The 23,305-nt window shown below is 41.0% G+C and overlaps 2 protein-coding genes across 4 annotated transcripts; one reads left to right on the plus strand and one right to left on the minus strand.

Annotated features, from left to right (window-relative positions):
- Positions 1 to 530: 530 nt before the first annotated feature.
- Positions 531 to 8,255, minus strand: LOC110502706 (F-box only protein 9). Its single transcript, XM_021580954.2, has 13 exons — positions 7,693 to 8,255; positions 6,637 to 6,714; positions 5,916 to 6,050; positions 4,441 to 4,498; positions 3,980 to 4,067; positions 3,733 to 3,860; positions 3,311 to 3,425; positions 2,995 to 3,113; positions 2,703 to 2,793; positions 2,515 to 2,610; positions 2,287 to 2,380; positions 1,462 to 1,622; positions 531 to 1,308 (listed from the first exon to the last, which is right to left on the minus strand). The coding sequence occupies exons 1-13, from the start codon at positions 7,693 to 7,695 to the stop codon at positions 1,200 to 1,202; spliced, it is 1,275 nt and encodes a 424-aa protein (XP_021436629.1). The 5' UTR covers positions 7,696 to 8,255; the 3' UTR covers positions 531 to 1,199.
- Positions 8,256 to 8,550: 295 nt separating this feature from the next.
- On the plus strand, positions 8,551 to 21,020 carry LOC110502705 (serine/threonine-protein kinase ICK). Of its 3 annotated transcripts, none has more exons than XM_021580951.2 (14): positions 8,551 to 9,511; positions 11,149 to 11,433; positions 12,777 to 12,831; positions 15,203 to 15,324; positions 15,476 to 15,555; positions 15,672 to 15,804; positions 17,343 to 17,514; positions 17,777 to 17,944; positions 18,225 to 18,572; positions 18,755 to 18,957; positions 19,033 to 19,193; positions 19,572 to 19,688; positions 19,828 to 19,935; positions 20,029 to 21,020. In XM_021580951.2, the coding sequence occupies exons 2-14, from the start codon at positions 11,333 to 11,335 to the stop codon at positions 20,181 to 20,183; spliced, it is 1,923 nt and encodes a 640-aa protein (XP_021436626.2). In that variant the 5' UTR covers positions 8,551 to 9,511; positions 11,149 to 11,332; the 3' UTR covers positions 20,184 to 21,020. The 3 variants fall into 3 exon arrangements, with proteins under 3 accessions (XP_021436626.2, XP_021436627.2, XP_021436628.2); XM_021580952.2 differs by having other exon boundaries at positions 8,551 to 9,507; XM_021580953.2 differs by lacking the exons at positions 8,551 to 9,511; positions 11,149 to 11,433 and having other exon boundaries at positions 12,810 to 12,831; positions 15,685 to 15,804.
- The last annotated feature ends 2,285 nt before the right edge of the window (positions 21,021 to 23,305 follow it).

The following is a 23,305-nucleotide window of genomic DNA, read 5'->3' on the forward strand; positions in this document are numbered from 1 at the left end:
ACTTGTTCTTAAGTGACTTGCCTAGTTAAATAAATAGCACTAGGATCTTATCACCCCCATTGCAATTATCATTTACAATGATATTCCCTATACACATCTTTCACACCTTCCTATTATTAAGCCAGCTATCATACAGTAAGCCTATTATTTAAATATAGATACGTATCACCCCATAAGTAATCATAATTTGAAGCTTGTGGGGATTGTCATGTCACAAATCCTAGATGATTTCTTCCTGTTCTTATATGCTAATTTTCCCTGGTATGTGACCAAACTATCACCTGGGGGAATACTTTTCAATAGACTGATCCATGGGTTATAAAAAAATGATGGCTCTGAAGATTTTAAAAAAAACAACAGGATTGGAAAACATGGCAATGTTATTTATGACGCTTATGAGGACACACTATCAAAAGGTCATGTGAAAAGACAAGATTTTACCATTCATTTCACCATTATCAAATCAGAGGTAGGCTGATTTGAGGTTATGCATTTCATCAAGTCCATTTAGATAAATATCACTAAAGAGAGCCTTTACAATTTTTATTTGACATATTTTGTAATATGATACAAACATATAGTAAATCAAATTTGTTTTAATCTAAATCCATTTCAGCCCTGGGTTCATAGAATATGCAATAAGTGGATTGATTATGTGTGCCCTGGGCAAGAAAAGTGATTTAGAATGAAATAATTTAAATGTGTGTTCGGGACGAGGAAGAGGGGGGTATTACGATTGGGGGTGTGGTAAGAGGAACTCCATCAGTGTTCTGCTTTTGTTGTGCGCCTTACAGTGATAAAAAACTACACAGTTCCCACTTTTGTTTATTCCAGTTGATTTACCATATGGGAGAAAATATATTACTAGAGAATTCACAAAAACAATGTCATATTCATTGTTGGAAATGGGTGAAAAATCTATTATTGACATTTTATGTCATCATACTGATCAGTAGTGTATCTACTAGACTAGTCTTCAAAAGAAGAATCGGTAGAATAATTGTTGTTTTCTGTGACAGCCATAGACACAATGGCTATGCGGCACACACACAAGTTTAGAATCAGATGCAGGTTGATTGGTATACATTCATTAAAAATCATAGTTCAGCCCAAAGCCAACAGGCAGAGAAATATGCATTTAGTTTAAGTGTTGTGTAAACTGTTGGGTGGTGACGTTTATCTCTTCTCTCTAGGCTTCCTTACAGTGGGCGTTCAGAAAATGCTGTGTAGCTTTTCACACGTGCAAAGAAGAAAGATGCATACATCTGGTCCAAATCGAAGGCAGTGACAACCGTTTCTCCGGTGGATCTAAAAAAACAAAATCACATTTATGCTGCTTTAGGAGATGGATACACCTGAGAACTCAGTGAAAAGTTATATTCCCAATCACTTTTCTCTCTTGCAATGACATTCATTGAATGAGCTGTGTCAAATCAAAACCCTAACTTCCCAGTGTATCACCTGTAGTTGATGTGGCAGGAATGGTGAATCCAATTCAGCTTGTTGAAGCTCTGGCGCCCGCCAGACGACAGCTGCAGTCCAACGTGAAAGCTGTGCTCCGTCTCAGGCGCCGCTGGGTTCCGCCGGCAAAACCGAGAGTTTCTCTGGTACTCTGCCACCTTCTGTCGAGAGAACACGCACACAGAGATAAGTGACAGTAAGAACTGGACAGCCAAAGCACTCTTCAATCATCTGTGAACAGTGACGAGTCCAAAAAGTATTTTATCCTATCCTGTGTCCTGCACCAGTTAATAGGTAAGGAAACTGACTATCTTGTTGGGTTTAAGGTATAACAGGAAAACAAACGGGCCCCCCGAGTGGCGCAGTGATCTAAGGCACTGCATCACTAGCTGTGCCACTAGAGATCCTGGTTCGAGTCCAGGCTCTGTCGCAGCCGGCCGCGACCGGAAGACCCATGGAGCGGTGCACAATTGGCCCAGCATTGTCCGGGTTAGAGGAGGGTTTGGCCCGCAGGGATGTTCTTGTCCCATTGCGACTCCTGTGGCAGGCCGGGCGCAATACATGCTGACACGGTTGCCAGGTGTACGGTGTTTCCTGTAACACATTGGTGTGGCTGGCTTCCTGGTTAAACTGGGTTGTGTTTCGGAGGACACACGGTTCTCAACCTTCGCCTCTCCCGAGTCCGTATGGGAGTTGCAGCGATGGGACAAGACTAACTACCAATTGGATACCACAAAATTGGGGAGAAAAAGGGGTTAACAGGAAAACAAAATATGCAAATACATCAATTAATCCCTGTCCAATGCTGTAACTTCTCTCACTCACCTCTTCTTTTCTCTTGGAGACAACAACAAAGACTTTGGTTTGATTGTCTGTGTCCTGCGACAGACGGTAATGACCACACATAATGGACTCCACCCTGTGTAGAGGGAAAAAAGCCATGAATGTTACAAATCCAACTGTTGTGACCATCTAAAAACACACTATTACCCTCAAATGTGTTACCCAGACTTGGATGCCAGTGGATGCCAGTGTATGTTGCATTTTAAATACCTGGTGTTCCTGCTACGCAGACGAGGAACGGTGACCAGTGGGTCCTCAGGCGTGGTCAGCATCATGACTTGGCCATCAGGGAAGAAACGCAGATATCTGGGGACACAAACAGTATAGCTAGTCTTGTCCGACTGTACAGTCATTCGCATGTCATAACAAGGACACTAGTGACTGACTGAAGCACCGACCTGTAATACTCCACCTGGTGCCAAGCCCTGTAGAATCCATCAAGGGACTCCTCTCCCTGACGGATGTATGCCGTTTTGCTGATGTAAACACCTGCAAAGTCAACATTGAATTTACCAAACATAACAAGCATCTGATCAAATGGGACCAATCTAGTTTTAGCTATGCAACCTTTGCTAGACATGGCAATTGTGCATTGGTATTGAGAAAATTGAGGAGTATATGAAACATCCACATATGTTAGAAGGGTTTTTCTTTCTCTAAGGATGATAAGTAATATTCCTTAGTGTTTACCATCAAAGCGCACACGTGGCCTCTCAAGAAACATCTCCCTCCAGGAGTTGAAGGGTACCAGTTTGGTACAGCTCCGGCCCCACACTCTTAGACAGGCCAAACGCCAAATTTCTGGGTCCCTGAGGAGAAATCAACACCAAGGGCATAACAATCTGTTTCATTTAAAAAAAACAATACATCATTCAGGAGCATGTTTTGATAGTGTATAGAAAGTGTTTCACAGCACTAGAAAGTTCAGCATGAATTAAACTTAATCAAAACCATGTTTGTGGCAAGTACATTTAAAATATGTTGGATTTGTAATGACTGGTCTAACCTAGCACAAATGTAGAAGCCTCTACAGACTAGGGAGAGCTGCTCCAGGGCACGCAGGTCCAGATCACTAGACACAACCCAGCGGAATATGTATATCAAGACCTCTGGAGGCAGGGCTGTGGACAGAAACCCAAAGGAACAGACTGACAGTGAGAGAGATGATGTAATGTATAGAAGTCCATCAACGTTTGTGTAAAGGCCAGACAGAAAATCCAGTATACTAATTGAGTAGTGCAAATCCAATATTCTCCCAGACAGTGGTTAATTGAGTGGTTCCAATCCTGACCAAGATCCCACTGGGATTGAAACATTGTATGCTGGTGCATCTTAATAAACCACTGTGGTAGCATGAGAGTTGCCAACATAACTTTAATGTTATTGGATGTGGGGATTGTTCCTTTCTAACTATTGCAGAAACTCTACCTGAGATGTGCATCTGAGTCATCTCCACCTCAGGAACACATATCTTCAGAGAGTTGTCTTGCAGAATGAGCTGCTGATGGAAGTAGGCCAGTAGATCCTCTATTTCACCATCCATGTCCTTCTCATTGCTAGGAAACAGATATGCAGTATCATTCATATGGTAGAACTTGTATGGAAAAGAGGCATGACACTTTCAGTATGTAGTCATCATTGTAGTGTTACTGTATACCAACATATTAAGACTTACCCACCATCTGGATCAGGAGAACGACTGTAGTTGATTTTAAACTCAATGTCAGGCACAATCTGCATTGCCCTGCGATAGTACTTAATTGCTGCAAATTAGGGAGGGGAAAAAGTTTAGCTGTTATTTTGTGTAAAACCATTATTCCCAATCCCAACTATAGCCACACAATAATCCCATTCAAATCATGGTACCAATATTAACATTTGAAATCGTAATTACTTTTAAAATCATACTTTAAGATGATTTAAACATGATGTGCAAAAAATTCTAAATGGTACCATGTTGCAGGGAAATAAAACCAAAGCATGGATTGCGGTCATACCTTGTCCATAGACTGCTTACTGATTAAGGAAACCAATGTGTCATTTTGTAATTTGGGTGAACGATACATTTAAAGGTCAATCATTTTGACCATAAAATACAAATAAAATTTTGTGTAGCACATCTCGTCTCAGACATACCTTCATAAACAGCTCCATTTTCTTCTTCCTCAACAGCTTTTAGGAACAACTCTCTGGCCTAAGACAAAGAAACAAACGTTGAGAACGATAGTGAAGATGATGCTGATAGCAGGCAGTAAAATATGGTGTAAAACTAATATTCTATGATAGTAAAAATATAAAACTCATCATGCAACAATTTCAAAGATTTTACTGCGTTACAGTTCATAAGGAAATCAGTCAATTGAAATAAATTCATTAGGCCCTAATCTATGGATTTCTCAAGACTGGGAATACAGATATGAATGTTGGTCACATAACTTTTTTTTTTAAATAGGTAGGGGTGTGGATCAGAAAACCAGTCAGTATCTGGTGTGACTATCATTTGCCTCATGCATTGCGACATCTCCTTTGCAGAGTTGATCAGGCTGTTGATTGTTGTCCCACTCCTTTTCAAAGGCTGTGCGAAGTTGCTGGATATTGTCAGGAACTGGAACACGCTGTCGTACACGTCGATCCAGAGCATCACAAAACACGCTTAATGTGTGATATGTCTGGTGAGTATGCAGGCCATGGAAGCACTGAATTGTGTACAGATCCTTGGGACATGGGGCCGTGATTTATCATGCTGAAACATGAGGTGATGGTGACGGATGAATGGCACGACAATGGGCCTCAGGACCGCATCACGGTATCTCTGTGCATTCAAATTGCCATCGATAAAATGTATCGGGTTTCATCTGTAAAGAGCACACTTCTTCAGTGTGCCAGTGGCCATTGAAGCTGAGCATTTGCCCACTGAAGTCAGTGACAATGGCACACTTCAGTCAGTTCAAGACCCTGGTGAGGACTACGAGCACGCATATGAGCTTCCCTGAGACGTTTCTGACAGTTTGTGCAGAAATTCTTCAATTGTGCAAACCCACAGTTTCATCAGCTGTCTGGGTGGCTGGTCTCAGATGATCCTGAAGGTGAAGAAGCCAGATATGGAAGTCCTGGGCTGGCATGGTTACACGTGGTCTGCGGTTGTGAGGCTAGTTGGACGTACTGCCAAATTCTCTAAAACTACGCTGAAGACGGCTTATGGTCAAGAAATTAACATAAAATTCTCTGGGAACAGCTCTGGTGGACATTCTTGCAGTCAGCATGCTAATTACACGCTCCCTCAAAACTTGAGACATTTGTGGCATTGTGTTGTGTGACAAAACTGCACATTTTAGAGTGGCCTTTTATTGTCCCCAGCACCTGTGTAAAGATCATGCTGTTTAATCAGCTTTTTGATATGCCACATGTCAGGTGGATGGATTATCTTGGCAAAGGAGAAATGCTCACTAACAGGGATGTAAACAAATGTATGTGCAAAATTTTTTAGAAATACATTTAGTGCATATGGAACATTTCTGGGATATTTTATTTCAGCTCATGATTGGACCAACACTTTACATGTTGCGTTTATATTTTTGTTCATTGTAAATGGCTCTAACAAAACAGCTTACTTTTTCCTCCCGGGCCAGTTCCTGTTTTCTTCTCAGGTCTGCAGCTCTTGACGACAGTCCTCTGTTCCCCCCATTGGACCCAGAGTTGGGCTTCAGTTCAGACATCCATTGGGCCCTGAACACATTGAGCTCCACCTAGTCACATGAACAACAGTGTATAAGTGATTAACATTAAGGGTTTCCCTAAGTGAACTGAGCGGTCTTGCAAGATTAGCATGCTCTGAGGTTGCCCCATTAAAAAAAATATATAGAATACTGCAAAGAATTCCAGGAGCCTAGAACTGATATTTCTGGTTCCTTCACATTGTTTAAGTGGAAGACAGACAATTTATGGCAGTCTGGCAAGTTGAGCCTGCTCTGAGAATGTTTTTACTGATAACTAAATAAAAAATAATTCCAGTACTGATCTGATTCTTCCCCTATTTGCAGGTGAAAGGCAGGCAATATAATATGGCATTTCTGCGTGTAAATAGCTAATTGATCATGATCTTCAGGCAACCAAAAAAGTACTCCTGACAAGTGCATTTCAGACTTTAATGTCAATCCCTGTGTACACACAAAATGCAATAACCCTCAATCTTGTAAACTTTGTTCACAACTGAGTGTATAGGTATGCTATCGTGGCAAAAAAAACTGCCAATATGGATTTCTATTAAACTCTTCATTATCACTCAGAGCGGTCCTGAGACAATTGTTTAGACCTTTGTATAGGCCATCTTACTTGGAGGTTTGAGTCAGAAACTTCATTATCCTCGTCATGATCTTCTACAATGCCACGAGAATTGATAATGCTTTCAGCCTGCAGAAGAAAAAAAACGTATTGTTAAAAAAACCAAAAAGCAACTAGGCCTAAACATGGCAGACTATCAAACGTGGAGTGTCTGACTGTTTTAACAAATAGGGCTTAAATCATCAGCAAATATTGATAGACATTCTCCCAAATTACAAGCCGTGTTTATGGACGTGAAGCGGTTAGACAAGACAGACAAACCACACCCAACCAATATTCAAGGAAGGAAAAAGTGATCAATGTTTAAGTTACTTTGAGGTGTGAGCATGCAAAAAAAAAAAAATGCACAAGTTAACAACACTATTATTCAAACAAATTTGGCACCACAATAGCTAGCTTGCAAACAAACAAGCACCCTTTCTTGGCTTCACCTATCCCCAACATGGCACTAGCTAGTTGACGTTACCTAAACAATTGCAAACTCAACTCCACGATTTATGATGAATTTGAACAGCGACGTGTGCGGCGGACTGGAGTTTCTATGTCACATAAAAGTGATCAAAAATGTGTATTTCCGCACGAAATAGCATTAATTTACACAGAGGACACTGTCATGGGTAAATGCAGGCTATTATTCGGTTGCTGAAATCCGTCGTTTTTTACATGTTTATAAAAACGTATCGGACGTCGGAGCTCCAATCCGCCCAAACTAGTTGCCCTCAACTCCGTCGTAAATCGTGGAGTTGGCTACTTAAAGAAGCAAGCAGGGTTTAGCATGCCATTGCCATGTTTTATTTGTCAAACAGTTAGCTAGTATGTATATTCATCTGTTGACACCTGGCCATTTTAATTTATCAATACATTAAGTATCGGTAGCTGACTAGCGAGTTAGTTCGTATCCTTCGTGTTTACGAGACAGGTCATGCAACCACCAGCAAAGCAGTAGGCGTTAGTGACCATACTTGCTGGCTAGCTACGTTAGCCTAGCTAGCTAGATAACAACTGCCTATGTGCACGGCTTAGCCATAGCAAACGACATTGAGCTACCATCGTGGTCTTCTGTTGTCCGTAAACGTATTCAAATGAGTGTCTACAGATCACGGTCAGAAAAACGGACAACACATCGGGGAAATTTGAGAGATCGCAGAAATGCAGCCATTTCGTCGACTTGCCTCGAACAGCTGAGTACTTATACTGTGTTCAAAACGACTGGGAACTCGGAAATCTCCGACTTCACTGCGTTACATACAACGGGGAACTCTGGGGAAAAACGAACTCCGACTGGGAAACTCGTTCTGAATGGTCACGCAACTCGGAATTCCAAGTCAGAAACTCGGGCATCTTTGTTTAACTCCGAGCTGAAGATCACTGACATCATGATTTGACATCGTTCTTTTCCGATTTCCCAGTTGTCTTGAAAGCACCAAGTGTAGAGCATAAAAAAAAGAGAGGGGGGGGGGAGATAGAGACGGAGCCAGTCACATGTGGGATCCAATCCAAGTATTAATGTGTATGTAGGTTTAGATAGCAGTATATAAGTCTCTATGTAAGGAACGCCCTTTTTAGATCTCACTTCAGACCGGTACTTATGTATCTAAGTTTGACTGTGACCTCTCCAGCTTGCTGACAATAAAGAGTGATTCATTTAATATTAACATTGAGTGTCCTGTGAAAGATTTTCCACAACAATTGGCATCTTCCAGGCTGTATCACAACCGGCCGTGATTGGGAGTCCCATAGGGCGGCGCCGGGTTAGGGTTTTTCTCCGGGGTAGGCCGTCATTGTAAATAAGAATTAGTTCTTAACTGACTTGCCTAGTTAAATTTAAAAAATGTGATGATTTAGTGTTGCTGTCCGGAGCAGGCACCTTTGAAAGGAGTGATTACTGGGGTGGAGTTAAGTCTTGAGGTGGAGCAACTGAAATGGAAGATTCGCTGTGTCTAGGTTCGCCACAGCGACGCAGAACCTGTGGCGAACCTGGTTAAACTGAGAAGACACTGTCTGTCGTTATGAAGTAGAGTCTTTACCAGACAAAGTCATGTTAGGATATGACAGTTATTCTGTGACAGCTTTTGTGCTGAACCCACTAAGGTGTTTTAGATGTCAAGCTCATGGTCAGGTTGCAGCAGTCTGTAGGAGGGAGATTCTGAGATGTGAGAAGTGTGCAGGAGGGCATGGGACAAAGGAATTTGTAGTATCGGTGGATGTGTGTCAATTGTGGGGGTGCCCATGTTGCTAGGGATCAGAAGTGCCCGGTGTGAGGCAGGTTGAGGTTGGCAGGGTGAGAGTAGAACAGACGGTGTCCGATGCTGAGGCAGTGAAGAGAGTATTGGATGATAGGTCAAGAGTGAGTAGTGGATCTAGGCCAATACAGAGTGATACGAATTTGTGCTTCAGTAAGGTTGGCTTCTTAGCATTCATTGTCATGGTTATCAACTGTACTACAGACATGTTACATAAATCACAAGAGTTACAAGGTGTGTTGAACGAAAGACTCCCGTCCTCCCAGGCCGTTGGCCTGGTGTAGGATAATTTGATGAAATAGTGGTATATATTGTAGGGTTAGTTGGTGGTGCATTTTTCTTTTTCCCTCTTTTTATTTTTGTGTCACAAAATGTAATGTCATCGACCACACACTACCGCACAGTAGGTGGTGGCATGCACAAACAAAATGTTTGAATGCCATGATACCAGTAGGTGGCGGTAATATAACATTGGTTGCCAAACACCACTGAAGAAGAATACGCAAATCTGCTACACCCTTGCCTTGGTGGTCGCGCAGCTGTGATTTGTTGATGGGCCTATGTGAGGGTGGTTGACTATTGGAGTTCAGCGATGCTTTGTTCATCGAGTTGAAACAGAGTGGGTGAGCATCTTTTACTCTTTGTTTTTGTCATTATCAGCAGCAATCAAAGATTGATCGTGTTCCTAACGTTAGCTAGCTAACCAACGCGTTAACGTTAGCTCGCTGCAGTATTGTTTTGTTTCTTGTTGCAGCAGTAAGTTATCTAACAGTACTGCTAACTATGTAAACATGACATTATGGTAAAATCTTACCAGTTTATTTTTTATTTTTTACACCTAATCTTATGCATGTATTTTGGTAACGTTAGGTCACTAGCTAGCTAATGATGAAATAGCTAGACTCAAAGTATGTACTCTTAATTAGTAGTGTCCTACCGACAGTTGCAGCCCACAGTAGTTTTCAGTTGCAACTGGTTTCTGGAGGCCTTCTTCGCATAAACCGGTGTTCGGAGCATGGTAGATAGCTAATTACTGTAACACAGGTGGTCTGCCTCCGGTCTGTTTGTGTGGTAACACTAACCCTAGTAATTTAACCTTTCGTTTTCTATTTAATATTTCTCGCGGATATGGAAGATATTCCTTATGTTTCCAAACCGTACCGCAAGCGATGCGTGTTCGCGTTTAGAAAACCGATGCCTTCATCAATAGGCGCTAGATATGTTAACCTTTAACGAAAATACATTTGGCCTGTCATGCTTAACAGTCCAAGTTCATTTGCATAATTTTGGTCATGTATCATGTATCTTATCACACGCGCCAGCATATAGAGCCGATTTAGTCATTGCCTAAAAAATAACAATTATAAATGCAATCGCGTGTTTAACTGTTGTGGTGGCCACGATTAAAACTGTTCTTTTTTTTATTTATCCATCTCAACTCGTAATTAAAGCGCGCCTCCCATTTGCCATTCGAGTGCATAGGCTATAGTCAACGGTAAGGCAGGCTTTCACCCACCACTATGCAATGTGAGCTTGAGGCTTTTTTACTTTACTTCAAATAATGTTTTATCCTGATTCAAAGTAGCCTTGCCAAAATCCATCCACAGAAACGTGGAGGCAATTATTTTAGAGACTTCCTCATGCCTTTAACCAGCATTTCTTTCCTGTTTTATTGGTTTTTATGTCAACTTTCTTTCCTTGTCCAGAAGCTAAAAACACAATCCTAGTCATATTAGCAACTAACGTTAATCCTAGTCATATTAGCAACTAATCATAGTTGTTGCTATTAGATGCCCCCTCCTTCAAAATGTCTAACAGATTTTCATCTCTGACACATGGAACCGCATGTGCGCTGTTTAGAACCGTGCGCTGTTTAGAACGGTGTTTTCCCGCGAATTGCCTTTTGACAAATGTTTGAAAATGACGTTTTATTAGCTTCTATTAGCTTGCATGCTCAACAGTAAGCTATATAATTTTGACTGTAAGATGATAGACTTTCTATTGTTGCATGTTTCCATTAAGCTCTTAATTTAAATTGGCCGTTCCTTGTATGCATGCATAGTATTTTCTGGGTAAAAAATATTTGTTGACCTGTTAAGGTTACTGAGGGTCAGTTAGTCGGCAGCAAAATTGACCGAAATTTGCATCCCTAAATTAGGTGCTGAAGGTAGTTAGCATTTACCAAGTGTATATTTTCCCTCTGTGATTTCATTGCTGGTTTTATGGCTTCCTCTAATGACATCCCATCCCTTTTCCTCAGGAAGAGGCAAGAAGCCCATGACAACATGAGTCCTACAGCTGTGCCTGTGGTCCACTGCTGTTGTCACAGGAAAATCTGGTTACACTCAACAGATGCAGGGGGCTTCAAGCCTGCCACCTCTGTGTTCCCCCTGCCCATAGTGATCTGATCTTCCCCTAGGCAATGGCGAGGAGAGGGCAGCGCCATGAATAGATACACCACTCTCAGGCAGCTCGGGGATGGCACCTACGGCTCAGTCATCCTCGGCCGCAGCCTGGAATCAGGGGAATTAGTTGCCATTAAGAAGTGAGTGTAGGGCACATTGTCATTGAAATATTATTATTATGAAAAAATATGTCTGATCTGTGTGCCTATCCAGTCCATCCTTGCAGGGATGGTAGCTAGTGTAGGCTACATATTATCCTCTGGTAGCTAAATTGAAGGGCTTTAGCCTACAAGTGGTTGTAGCTGCTAAGCCGTGTTGTAAAATGAGCTGCCGGTGCTTGTTGGATTTGCTAGAATGGCATTAGCAGGTGGCCACTCCCACAGTACGTGTGGTTAAGCTGACAGCTGGCTAGACAGATGTATTCGACAAATAAAAGTGCACAGATGACTGACAGGCCCACCCATTTAGCTGATAAAAAAAGCATCTCTTGGTGGGTACGGTACCTTTGGGCGGCACCATAAAAGCGTCTGGATTCTATTTATAGCTTTGACAGGAAGTGTGTGGGTCAGCCGCAGACGAGCAGCATAAATCCAAGCTAATAAATCAATGGCTAGTATGACATTACTATCTGTTCCAGCTGGCGGATAGCTGTTGATATGTAGGTAGTGTTTAGGGTAAGCAGCAAATTTTCAACCATGGAGCAAAACATTTTATTTAACAGAGCATTTTCTAAATTCCCACGAACCACCTGCAACTAGCCATGGAATTTTAGAAGACAGAGGTGGCTTCCAAGTCAGGAATTGAGAAAGTAGCCTATTGCCAAGTAAAGGTTGGTTGTAAAAGCAACGCTACTGTACCTGTAGACTTTGTCATTGCGCTAACATACCTTAAAAATGTTATCCACAAGTTCGTCTGACTCTGGGCAGGTAGAACATGCCAGAATCATGCAGTATCCCTCACTACCAACGTATCAGCGGCTATCTGCCAGCTGGAACGGATAGTAATGTTGGACTAGCCATTATTAGCTGTGTAAATCCATGATGTTGGTTGTTTCTCTGTCTTGAGATTGAAATGGAGAAGGCCTATGTTATGAACATGTTTAGTGTTTTCAATCATTTTACGCACTACGTATTCATCTCTTATGACTCAAACTTATATCAAATAAGAGTCCCAGTATGTTTTATAATCAAAAGGATCTATGATGTCTGTCCCTTTTTATTAAAAGGATAATAAAGCCCTTTGACGATGAAGCCCTTTATCTACTTCCCTGGAGTAAGATGAACTTGTGGGTACCAGTTTTACTTCCCAAGGAAGTTGCTAAGTAGCGTTAGCGCTATTGCTGGTAGTAATCATTGCTCTAATGCAAGTTAGCATAAATGGTATCCATTAGTTCTTCTGACTCTGGGAAAGTAGATAAAGGGCATCATTGCCAAAATATCCCTTTAAGTTAAGCTAATCGTGAATGATTGCAAATTTGTTTCAGAATGAAGAGAAAGTTCTACTCATGGGAAGAATGCATGAATCTTCGTGAGGTCATAGTAAGTGCTCCTTTCCAGATATGATGCTTGTGGGTAAAATGCTCCACCTATTGATTCCAAAACATGGAAACATATTAAATACAACCTACCACAGCTGTTGACTGTTTCACCTGTTACAGTTTTTGTATGACTTTCAATTCCACCTCAGCTCAGAACCACAGAAACCAGCACAAGTAATCTAGAAGGTGATTCTTCTATGTACTGCCCTTGGATTTGAACTTTAGGTCCTGTGCCAGACATTCATTCCTTCCTTTAGAGCTTGGTACCAAAGAAGCATAGCAGCATATTAGAATAATCCAGCCCCTGAGGGATCTTAGTTGGAATGTCAGCTGTAAATGGCATGTGCCACCACCAAGACCCATAATGACTTTCCCTTCTACTAAGAAAATATGGCATGCTGAAAGTTGCCTCCATACTGTCCAGTGCATGGGAAAACTGAGTCCTGCTTCACCCGTTTACTGTGACTTGTATTTATTATGGATCCCCATTAGCTTCTGCCAAGGCAGCAGCTACTTTTCCTGGGGTCCAGAAAAATTAATGCAGTTTATACAATTTTAAAACATTACAATACATTGACAGATTTCACAACCCACTTTGTGTCCTCAGGCCCCTACTCTACCACATATCTACAGTACTAAATCCATGTGTATGTTACTGTGTGTGTGCATGTGGCTGTGCCGATGTTTGTGTTGCTTCACAGTCCCTGCTGTTCCATGAGGTGTGTTAATTTTTTAAAATCTAATTTTACTGCTTGCATCAGTTACTTGATGTGGAATAGAGTTCTATGTAGTCATGGCTCTATGTAGTACTGTGTGCCTCCCATAGTCTATTCTGGACTGTGAAGAGACCTCTTGTGGGGTATGCATGGGTGTCTGAGCTGTGTGCCAGTAGTTCAGACAGACAGCAATTTTCCTAAGTCGTTTTTTGTGGCTCCTGACCACACAACTGAACAGTAGTCAAGGTGTGACAACTAGGGCCTGTAGGACCTGCCTTGTTGATAGTGTTGTTAAGGCAGAGCAGCACTTTATTATCTCCCCATCTTAGCTACTGTTGTATCAATATGTTTTGACCATGACAGTTTACAATCCAGGGTTACTCCAAACAGTTTAGTCATCTCAATTTCCACATTATTAATTACACAATTTAGTTTAGGGTTTAGTGAATTATTTGTCCCAAATAAAATGTTTTTCTGTTTAGAAATATTTAGGGCTAACTTATTCCTAGCCACCCACTCTGAAACTATCTGCAGCTCTTTGTTAAGTGTTGCCGTCATTTCAGTTGCTGTAGTAACTGACGTGTATAGTGTTGTCATTCCCATACATACACTGGCTTTGCCAAAGTCAGTGGCATGTCATTAGTAAAGATTGAAAAAAGCAAGGTGCCTAACAGCTACCCTGGGGATTTCCTTATTCTACCTGGATTATATTTGAGAGACTTCCATTAAAGAACACCCTCTGTGTTCTGTTAGACAAGTAACTGTTTATCCACATTATAGCTGGGGGTGTAAAGCCATAACACAAGTTTTTCCAGCAGTAGACTATGATCGATAACGTCAAAAGGTGCACTGAAGTCTAACAAGACGGCCCACGCAATCTTTTTTTCATAAATTTCTCTCAGCCAATCATCAGTCATTTGTGTAGGTGCTGTGCTTGTTCAGTCTCCTTCCCTATAAGCTTGCTGAAAGTCTGTCAATTTGTTTACTGTGAAATAGCATTGTATCAGGTCAAACAACACCGTTTTTCCCCCCAGAAGTTTACTAAGGGTTGGCAACAGGCTGCTTGGTCGGCTATTTGAGCCAGTAAAGGGGGATTTACTGTTATTGGGTAGTGGAATGACTTTAGCTTCTCTCCACGCCTGAGGGCACACACTTTCTAGTAGGCTTAAATTGAAGATGTGGCAATATCGTGTGCTATTATCAGTAATTTTCCATCCAGATTGACAAGCCACTGGGGTCTGACATTGTTGAGCTGCCCTAGTTTCCATAAAACATTAAAAAGCATAAACAATCACTAATTGCTGCACTTTTAGAAATACCAGTCTTCTCCCACACTGTACCCAAGATGATATACAGGTTATTAAAAATATATAATCTGACCTTTTATTTATCCAGGTGAGTCGATAAAGAACTAGTTCTTATTTACGATGACATCCTGGCCAGTGACCACTGGGAAGTGCTTTGATTGTCAAACCATGTTTTGATTTTGAACAAAAAATGTTTTGTTGTGTCAGGCCTTGAATGTGTTAACGTTTTATGTATCGAAGTCTTACATGGAGTGTTGCAGAGCTGTTTTTGATGATATACAGATTGAGGTGATTTCTTTATGCCTGTTCTTGATTGCTGAGGTACCATCTAATTTGTTCCTTCTTTCAGTCCTTGAAGAAACTCAACCATGCGAATGTGGTCAAACTCAAGGAGGTTATACGGGAAAATGACCATTTGTACTTTGTGTTTGAATACATGAAGGAGAACTTGTATCAACTAATGAAAGACAGGTAAGTAACTTTTTTTATTTAATAAAAATAATTGATTCACACAGCCTAAATATAGGCTATTTGAAATGGGTTCAATGCTTTGGGGATACTTTTTCTCAGTATGTCAGGTCAAAATCATGGTTCATGTATTGTTATTTGTATCATGTTACAGGTCTCGACTGTTCCCTGAATCTGCTGTGCGAAATATTATGTTCCAGATACTGCAGGGATTAGCATTTATTCATAAGCATGGTATGATCCACTTATCAGAGTAATACACTAGCATGGAGATTTTTTTTAGTTGCACATTTTCTATAAATGAGGTACACTTGTTACTTTGTATGCTCGCTGTATGATTTTCCCCTCAGGGTTTTTTCACAGGGATATGAAACCTGAGAACCTTCTGTGCATGGGACCAGAGCTGGTGAAAATAGCTGACTTTGGGCTTGCCCGTGAGATAAGATCTCGGCCGCCGTACACAGACTATGTTTCAACAAGATGGTTAGTTTTGTTACCTTCAGATGATGTGTCTATGACACCATTTTGTGATTGATCAGTAAGACAGAACTTGATCAATCTGAATTTATTGGTCTCCTTTTCTGTCAGCTTGTGACAACATGATTCCTCTTGTATTTTCTCATGTGGAGCATCAACCAGCATATAAAGCCTTTCTCCCTTCCTTGTGTTGAGACCTTAGACTGCTGCTCTATGTAGTCATTGAACACTGTTCACTTTAATGTTTACCTAATGTCTATTGTTATAAAAATAGTTTCTGTAGTTAGACAAAGATAAGATTAGCATTCCTGCAACATTATACTGTTTGAATTTGATTTAAACCAATTGATTACTCACTTTATGTACAGTGCATTTGGAAAGTATTTAGACCCCTTGACATTTTTCACATTTTGTTACGGTACAGCCTTATTCTACACACAATACCCACGGTGGCCTCCATCATTCTTAAATGGAAGAAGTTTAGACCCGACCAAGACTCTTCCTAGAGCTGAGTAACAGAGTTCCTCTGTGGAGATGGGAGAACCTTCTAGAAGGACAACAATCTCTGCAGTCCTCCATCAATCAGGCCTTTATGGCAGTGGCCAGATGGAAGCCACTCCTCAAACAAGATTCTCTGGTCTGATGAAACCACGATTGAACGCTTTGGGCGGCCGAGGCCAAGTGTCACGTCTGGTGGAAACCCGGCACCATCCCTACGGTGAAACATAGTGGTGGCAGCATGCTGTGGGGATGTTATCCAGCGGTAGTGACTGGGAGACTAGTTAGGATCGAGGGAAAGATGAACGGAGCAAAGTACAGAGATCCTTGATGAAAACCTGCTCCAGAGTTCTCAGGACCTCATACTGGGGCGAAGGTTCACCTTCCAACAGGACAACGACCCTAAGCACACAGCCAAGGCAACGCCTGAGTGGCCTCGGGACAAGTTTCTGAATGTCCTTGAGTAGCCCAGCCAGAGTTCGGATTTGAAACCAATTGAACATCTCTGGAGAGATCTGGCAGAGCTTGAGAGGATCTGCTGAGAAGAATGGGAGAAACTCCCCAAATACAGGTGTGCCAAGCTTGTAGCATCATACCGAAGAAGACTTGAGGCTGTAATCGCTGCCAAAGGTGCTTCAACAAAGTACTGAGGAAAGGGTCTGAATACTTATGTAAATGTAATATTAAAACAAAAAATGTTTATGAATTTGCGACAATTTCTAATGACCTGTTTTTGCTTTGTCATTATTAGGTATTGTGTGTAGATTGAGAGGGGTGGGGACATTTAATCAATTTTGAAACAAGGCTGTAACGTAACAAAATGTGGAAAAAGTAAAGGTTTCCCTATTTGTCTATACATCCCAAGTATATCTCGAACTCTGACATTGCTAGTTCTGATATTTGTTTCTTCTTTTTTTTGGGGGGGAGGGTGGAATTATTTGTGTATTACGCTGGTTCTTTTAGACATTTACTGCATTGCTGGAGTTAGTTACCTGCTTTAACATCTGCTAATCTGTGTATGCGACAAACTTTGATTTGATCTCCAGGTACAGAGCTCCAGAGGTGCTGCTGAGGTCCACCACCTACAGCTCTCCTATAGACCAGTGGGCTGTTGGCTGCATTATGGCAGAGCTCTACACCCTCAGGCCTCTGTTCCCAGGCTCCAGTGAAGTGGACACCATCTTCAAAATTTGCCAAGTCTTGGGAACTCCGAAGAAGGTAGCCTTGTTCTCTGGGGCTGTTAGATCCAGTATATCAACCTGACTATAAGCTATACTGTCCTCACATCTTCATGTAGAATGTCTCATGGTGTTGTTAAATGCATAAATCAAACCTCACTGAAGATGTGATTGGTCTTTGTGTGACATGCTTTTGAAATTAATAATTTAATTTGTCATAAGATTTTTTTAAATGTTCTGTTTTATTTCTGTATGGTGAAATTTAAGCATTACAATAATAGTTTTTAATCCACTTCCTCTAGAATGACTGGCCAGAGGGCTTCCAGTTGTCATTAGCCATGAATTTCCGCTGGCCTCAATGTGTCCCCAGTAATCTAAGGAGTCTGACTCCCAGCGCAAGTACTGAGGCCATCCACCTCATGAGAGACCTACTCCAGTGGGACCCTAAGAAGAGGCCAGCCTCTGCACAGGTAGCTAACCCTGGCTGGGACATATCTCTGTTATAAACTGTACTAAAAGAAATGTTGAGAATGGACCGATATGAACATGCATGCATCCATAGAATAGTTATTTTAACATCCACCAATAGACTGGTGAATACTGAAATAATTAATAGCTCTACAGCTATGTTAGCTTGTGCATAGCTAAACAATTGTAGATATTCTAACATTTAATGGCATGTTGGCTGATTAATATGTCCTGCTTAGGGCTCAATGGAAACCAATCAATCATTTTATTCTCCATTTGCAGGCCCTCAGGTACTCATACTTCTACGTGGGTCAGGCGTTGGGCACTCCTCAGCAAATCCTGGAGCAGGGCAGGCCTCAGCCTGGTCCTCTACCTCCACAACCATCACAGCAGCAACAACCACTGCTGCTCAAACCAGTGCCCCCTCCCCAGTCAGTGACCCCAAATCCACATTTCACCTCGTCCAGGCCCCTGCAACAGATCGAGCGAGCCCCCACCCTGGTTCCATTATACCAGAGGCACACAGAGCTGCTGCGAGAGCAGCCCAACCGCATTGTGAAGCAGGAGGAGACTGCGAGAGTCCCACTGACCCGTTTACCTTACATTGTTGATAAGAGCTTGCCGAGCCAGGTGAGTTTGCGGTCATCAACCAGGGCTAGCTGAGCACGAATGCTTGTCATCAGTGTAGTCATGTCATTAGATGTTAGAATACCTTGTTAAATTCATCCACAATTCAATGGCAAGGCATGCAAAGTTGATGAAATGTAATTGAACCATTTTTCTTATTTGTTAATACACTTTCCTTTTTCCAGTTGACCCAGGAGGCTGAAAATGCCAACTTCTTAAGCTATCAGGTGAAACCTAAGGGTGGAGGACGCCGGCGATGGGGCCATGGCTCAGGCCTTTTAAAGGGTGACGGCTGGGAGGACTTTGAGGACACAGAGTTGACCTCTCTAAGTGTTCTGTGCAAAACAAACTTTCCTACTGAAAAACGAAGAGAGGAGACTTTGAGCAGGTGAGACTGTCCCCATGTGTTATCAGTTTGATATTTTCAGATAAAGGCTTTATGTATTTCTGCTTTGTCTTTCAGGAACGGAAATGTTTTGGATGTCAGCAACCCCAAAGTTAAGGGGCGGGTGTCGACAGGTGACAATGCACCTTTGAATCTGAACAAGGCCATGTCCTACCAGGAGCCTTTGAGGACAGCCTCTGCCAAACAGCATTACTTGAAGCAGTCAAGATATCTACCAGGTAGAAAATACAGAAACATGACCACCTTTACAAATTCATATTTTCAGTAAGGAACGTCTAGTTACTGCTTATGTATATCATAAAATGGGGTCACTCATTATTCGGCATTGAGACTTTTTTATCATTGAACTTTGAACTCGCTTTATTTGCCATTTGTCTACCAAATCAGAGACATATGCTCTGATATAGAATGGCAAATAATTTTTTTAATCTGGGTGAAACTACATTATTTTCATCACTTGATTTATCAATGATAATCTAAGGATTTGTTAATGTTGCTGAGTCATGATGATTTAGTCTTGTTGTCTTGTTGTGAATTAAGTTACATTGCAAACTTTCTCAACTCCTACTTCCTAATCTCTCATATCTCACCTGCAGGTTTAAGTACCAAAAAGAATATGGCAATAAATTCCAACAAAGACCACAGTGAAAGCAACCTCCGGGGCAGCAGCAGTATTCCTGTAGGAGGGACGTTTCCTAGCAGAAACACTCATGGTAACGGTTTGGGTTGAGACCAACGTCCTGTCACCTTTACTAAACAGAGGGCTGTGGTAAAAGCTAGGATGATTTCTGTCTGTGTTTGCAGCAAAAATGTAACTTGAATGTCCTTTTATCTTTGATGGCCCAATCGCAGGTTCAAATACACTTCCAATTGGATATGTACCATCCTATTTCAAAAAAGAGGTTGACTCTGCCGGTCAAAGAGTGCAACTTGGACCTATAGGGGACTCAGCAGCATCAAGTGAGTGATCTTTGTAGTCTCAATGCACAGTTGTCAACCCAGGCTTAGTGCTGTTTAGTAATGTAATAATGTGGCTTGTCCCTGCTGTCACAGATTATGCAACCTGGAGGTCGTCAAGCAGAAGTCAGGTGGGTGCCTCATCCTATGTGCCGTCACCCACCAAGACTACATCTGGCCTACGGTCTCGCCCCCCAGTACAGGCCATCCATGGGCGCACAGACTGGTCTGCCAAATATGGACACCGCTAGTGGCCTCTTCGGGGCATTTGTGTTATGGCCTGGTACAGATGTCTGTATTCCTGATTTTCTCTTTTCCCTATAAAAGGAAAACATCAGTTTTTCATATCAAAGTATGTATGTGTTATACAGCAATAACCTTGGTTTTGTATTATTCTGTGTATATATTGTTCAATGTACAACATTTTCAATGTATGTGTATTATATGGCTAAATGCACTCAGCAAAAAGTTGGTGTTATCACATGCAATAGATTTATTTTTAAATTTTGTTTGGTGACAAATTCCCTACCAGGTTTGTTTATTGCATAGCTTTCTCACCCCCGTAGAATGTTTATTCCATAGATTTTGTAAAACGCCTCCATGATGTTTAAATTACCTATCCAATCTTTATGCATTTTATATTGCAAATATCACTGTGATATTTTGGCTGAACCCTGTTTTTATGTTGCTGATTTGTCTTGTTTTTGTTTTAATCTATTTATCTTGGTGCTTTCTTTCATGAAACATTCTGTAATGCAATACAGAAAAACACTTGTATTTGATGCATTCTTTTAGATTTTATTAATTGTTCAAGTTTTTTTTTAAACAACTGTTTGTATTGAATTACATGGCTCTTTTTTTTTTATTGAGAGGGAGGCCATACTGTTGACTTGGTTTATCTGCTGGGCCAAATTGTACAAACAACTGCCAGTTACCAAATGCCATTGCAAAAAAAATGTATTATGTGTTATTGTAATGACACATTCTTTTCTTGATAACTGTTTTTGGACAAGCTGTAAGGTCATGTCTTTGACATCAATTCTGTTTTTGTTTTATATTCAATAAACTCATTGGTGGATAGACTCTAATTTTGTTAATTGCTTTAATTTGATAATGCATCGTCCAGAAACATCTCTTTCCCATAAAATATGTTTGAATTTTCGGTCTAGTTTAATTTGGAAGGCAGAATTTGTTTAAATAAAAAAAGATTTTCAAAAATTACTTATGCATTTAAAACAGAACCCTACTCATTACTCCATGTGCATAATCTAGCCTAGGCTCACTTGTTCTCACATTCAATAAGATTTAGTTAGCCCATCGCTTTAAATATTGAGAAAGACCCATATGAATTGTAGTTAAGTTTTGAAATGTTAATATTTAAAAATGGCGTGTTATGACATCTCTTGAGGAAATGTAGGCGTGAAATCATCAGAGAAAATGTGATTTGTCTTTTAATGTTTATTCGCAATGTATGTGTTATCTTACCCATGATGCTACGCTGACATGCACATCTCCAGTCCTCTCATTGGGTTGCCACAGTAATAAACCCCGCCTATTTCTACAATTGTTCTTCTTCAAGCACACTACCAACCTTGACCAAAAAAAAACATTTTAAATGTTTATGATATTTTGACTTCTAAACACAAATATTCATCCTTAGTTAATTTTCTCAATCTAACGGCACAACCTAGATTCAAGTCAACGTCTTAAGTACTTGAACGTGTTATTACTTTGACCTTGTGTTAAGGGTTACGTCAATCGAATCTGGTATCAGGATAAATATAACACTGAGTCACCGATTGTATACTATGTACTTTTTATTAGCTAAGCAATAAGTGGTAAATGCAATTTTTGTATATACGGGTTCGCTGTAACCACGCAGGGTAGAACAGAGAACTGACTTGTTCCTGACCAAGTTATTATTATATACTCTGACCGAAGTAGTTCCTGCTTCCGAGCCGGCCTGTCACAGTGTAGAGACTGGGCGTGGTTTAAACTCACCCAGCCTATCGTTGATTGTTGGCGCACGAGCTAGTCCCAGCCCCCTAGGCGCTTCAGCGGTCAGGCATCGTTGTGTAGAATATCTGTGCGCTCATACTCTCATCACACACCTGTCTCCTGTTATCTAACAAAATACCGTTTGTTACCTACACTACGTTCTGTGTCCCCCGCAACTCATTGCACCGTTCCTGTTTTTTAATATTATTCTGTATTTTTCCATCACGAGAAAGTCCCATGGCCCTGAAACGGTTAACAATGTCTCAAGTCAGCTATGTTGCATAACACATACATCCACACAAGCCAACAGCAGATAATATTCAATCACATATGATATGGTAACGGGCTATAGTGCATAACACAGAACCTCACACTTGTGAAAGTGAAAAACGGACAAGATTTCCTTTTCATTAAAAACAACTTTACACCGAAGGAGTGTCTTTGAGTTGACTGCCTGCACATGCGCAGTTCGGCGCGAGATGACAGACCCAATTAATTGTTTCTACGAATGAGTTTAGCTAGCCAACATCACCATGACATCGGACTTGTTTGAGTGGTAAGGTTGAAGCAACCGACTGAAGAGGAAAGTCAAGGAATGAAGTCGGGAGATGGTTTTCTTTATGTCAAATAAAATGATCCATATCACCCATAAAATTATTCATTTATTCAAGGTTTACGCAAATATGTTCATTCAATAGAGAATTTGGTCAGAAAAACATAGTTCAAACCCCATGTATCTACCATATACAGTGGGGCAAAAAGGATTTAGTCAGCCACCAATTGTGCAAGTTCTCCCACTTAAAAAGATGAGAGAGGCCTGTAATTTTCATCATAGGTACACTTCAACTATGACTATGAAAAAAATCCAGAAAATCACATTGTAGGATTTTTAATGAATTTATTTGCAAATTATGGTGGAAAATAAGTATTTGGTCAAGAACAAACGTTTATCTCAATACTTTGTTATATACCCTTTGTTGGCAATGACAGAGGTCAAAAATGTTTTTGCTAAAATAGGGCTATGACCTCAATATAAAACCTATTAGGCTAGTTGATATCGTAGCCATCCACCATTACTGTGTAGATATGCCTATTTCTCACATCAATACAGACACAAGGGCTTCTTTGTTGGAGGTAGAAACAAGAGGTAGCCTACGTCTCTAGTGGCGCATTCAAAACAACTCGGAAGTCGGCAATCTCTGACTTCCAACTTCAGTGCGTTCAAGACAACTGGGAACTCTGAAAAAAATGAGCTGACTGATTTTTTTTGTTTTAAACGGTCATCCAACTCGGAATTCCAATCAGAAACTCTGGCATCTTCCTCTGACCTAAAAATCCCTGATGTCATGATTTGACCCCGTTTTTTCCCCACTTC

The sequence above is a fragment of the Oncorhynchus mykiss genome, chromosome 23 (genome assembly GCF_013265735.2).
Source record: "Oncorhynchus mykiss isolate Arlee chromosome 23, USDA_OmykA_1.1, whole genome shotgun sequence".
NCBI lineage: Eukaryota > Metazoa > Chordata > Actinopteri > Salmoniformes > Salmonidae > Oncorhynchus > Oncorhynchus mykiss.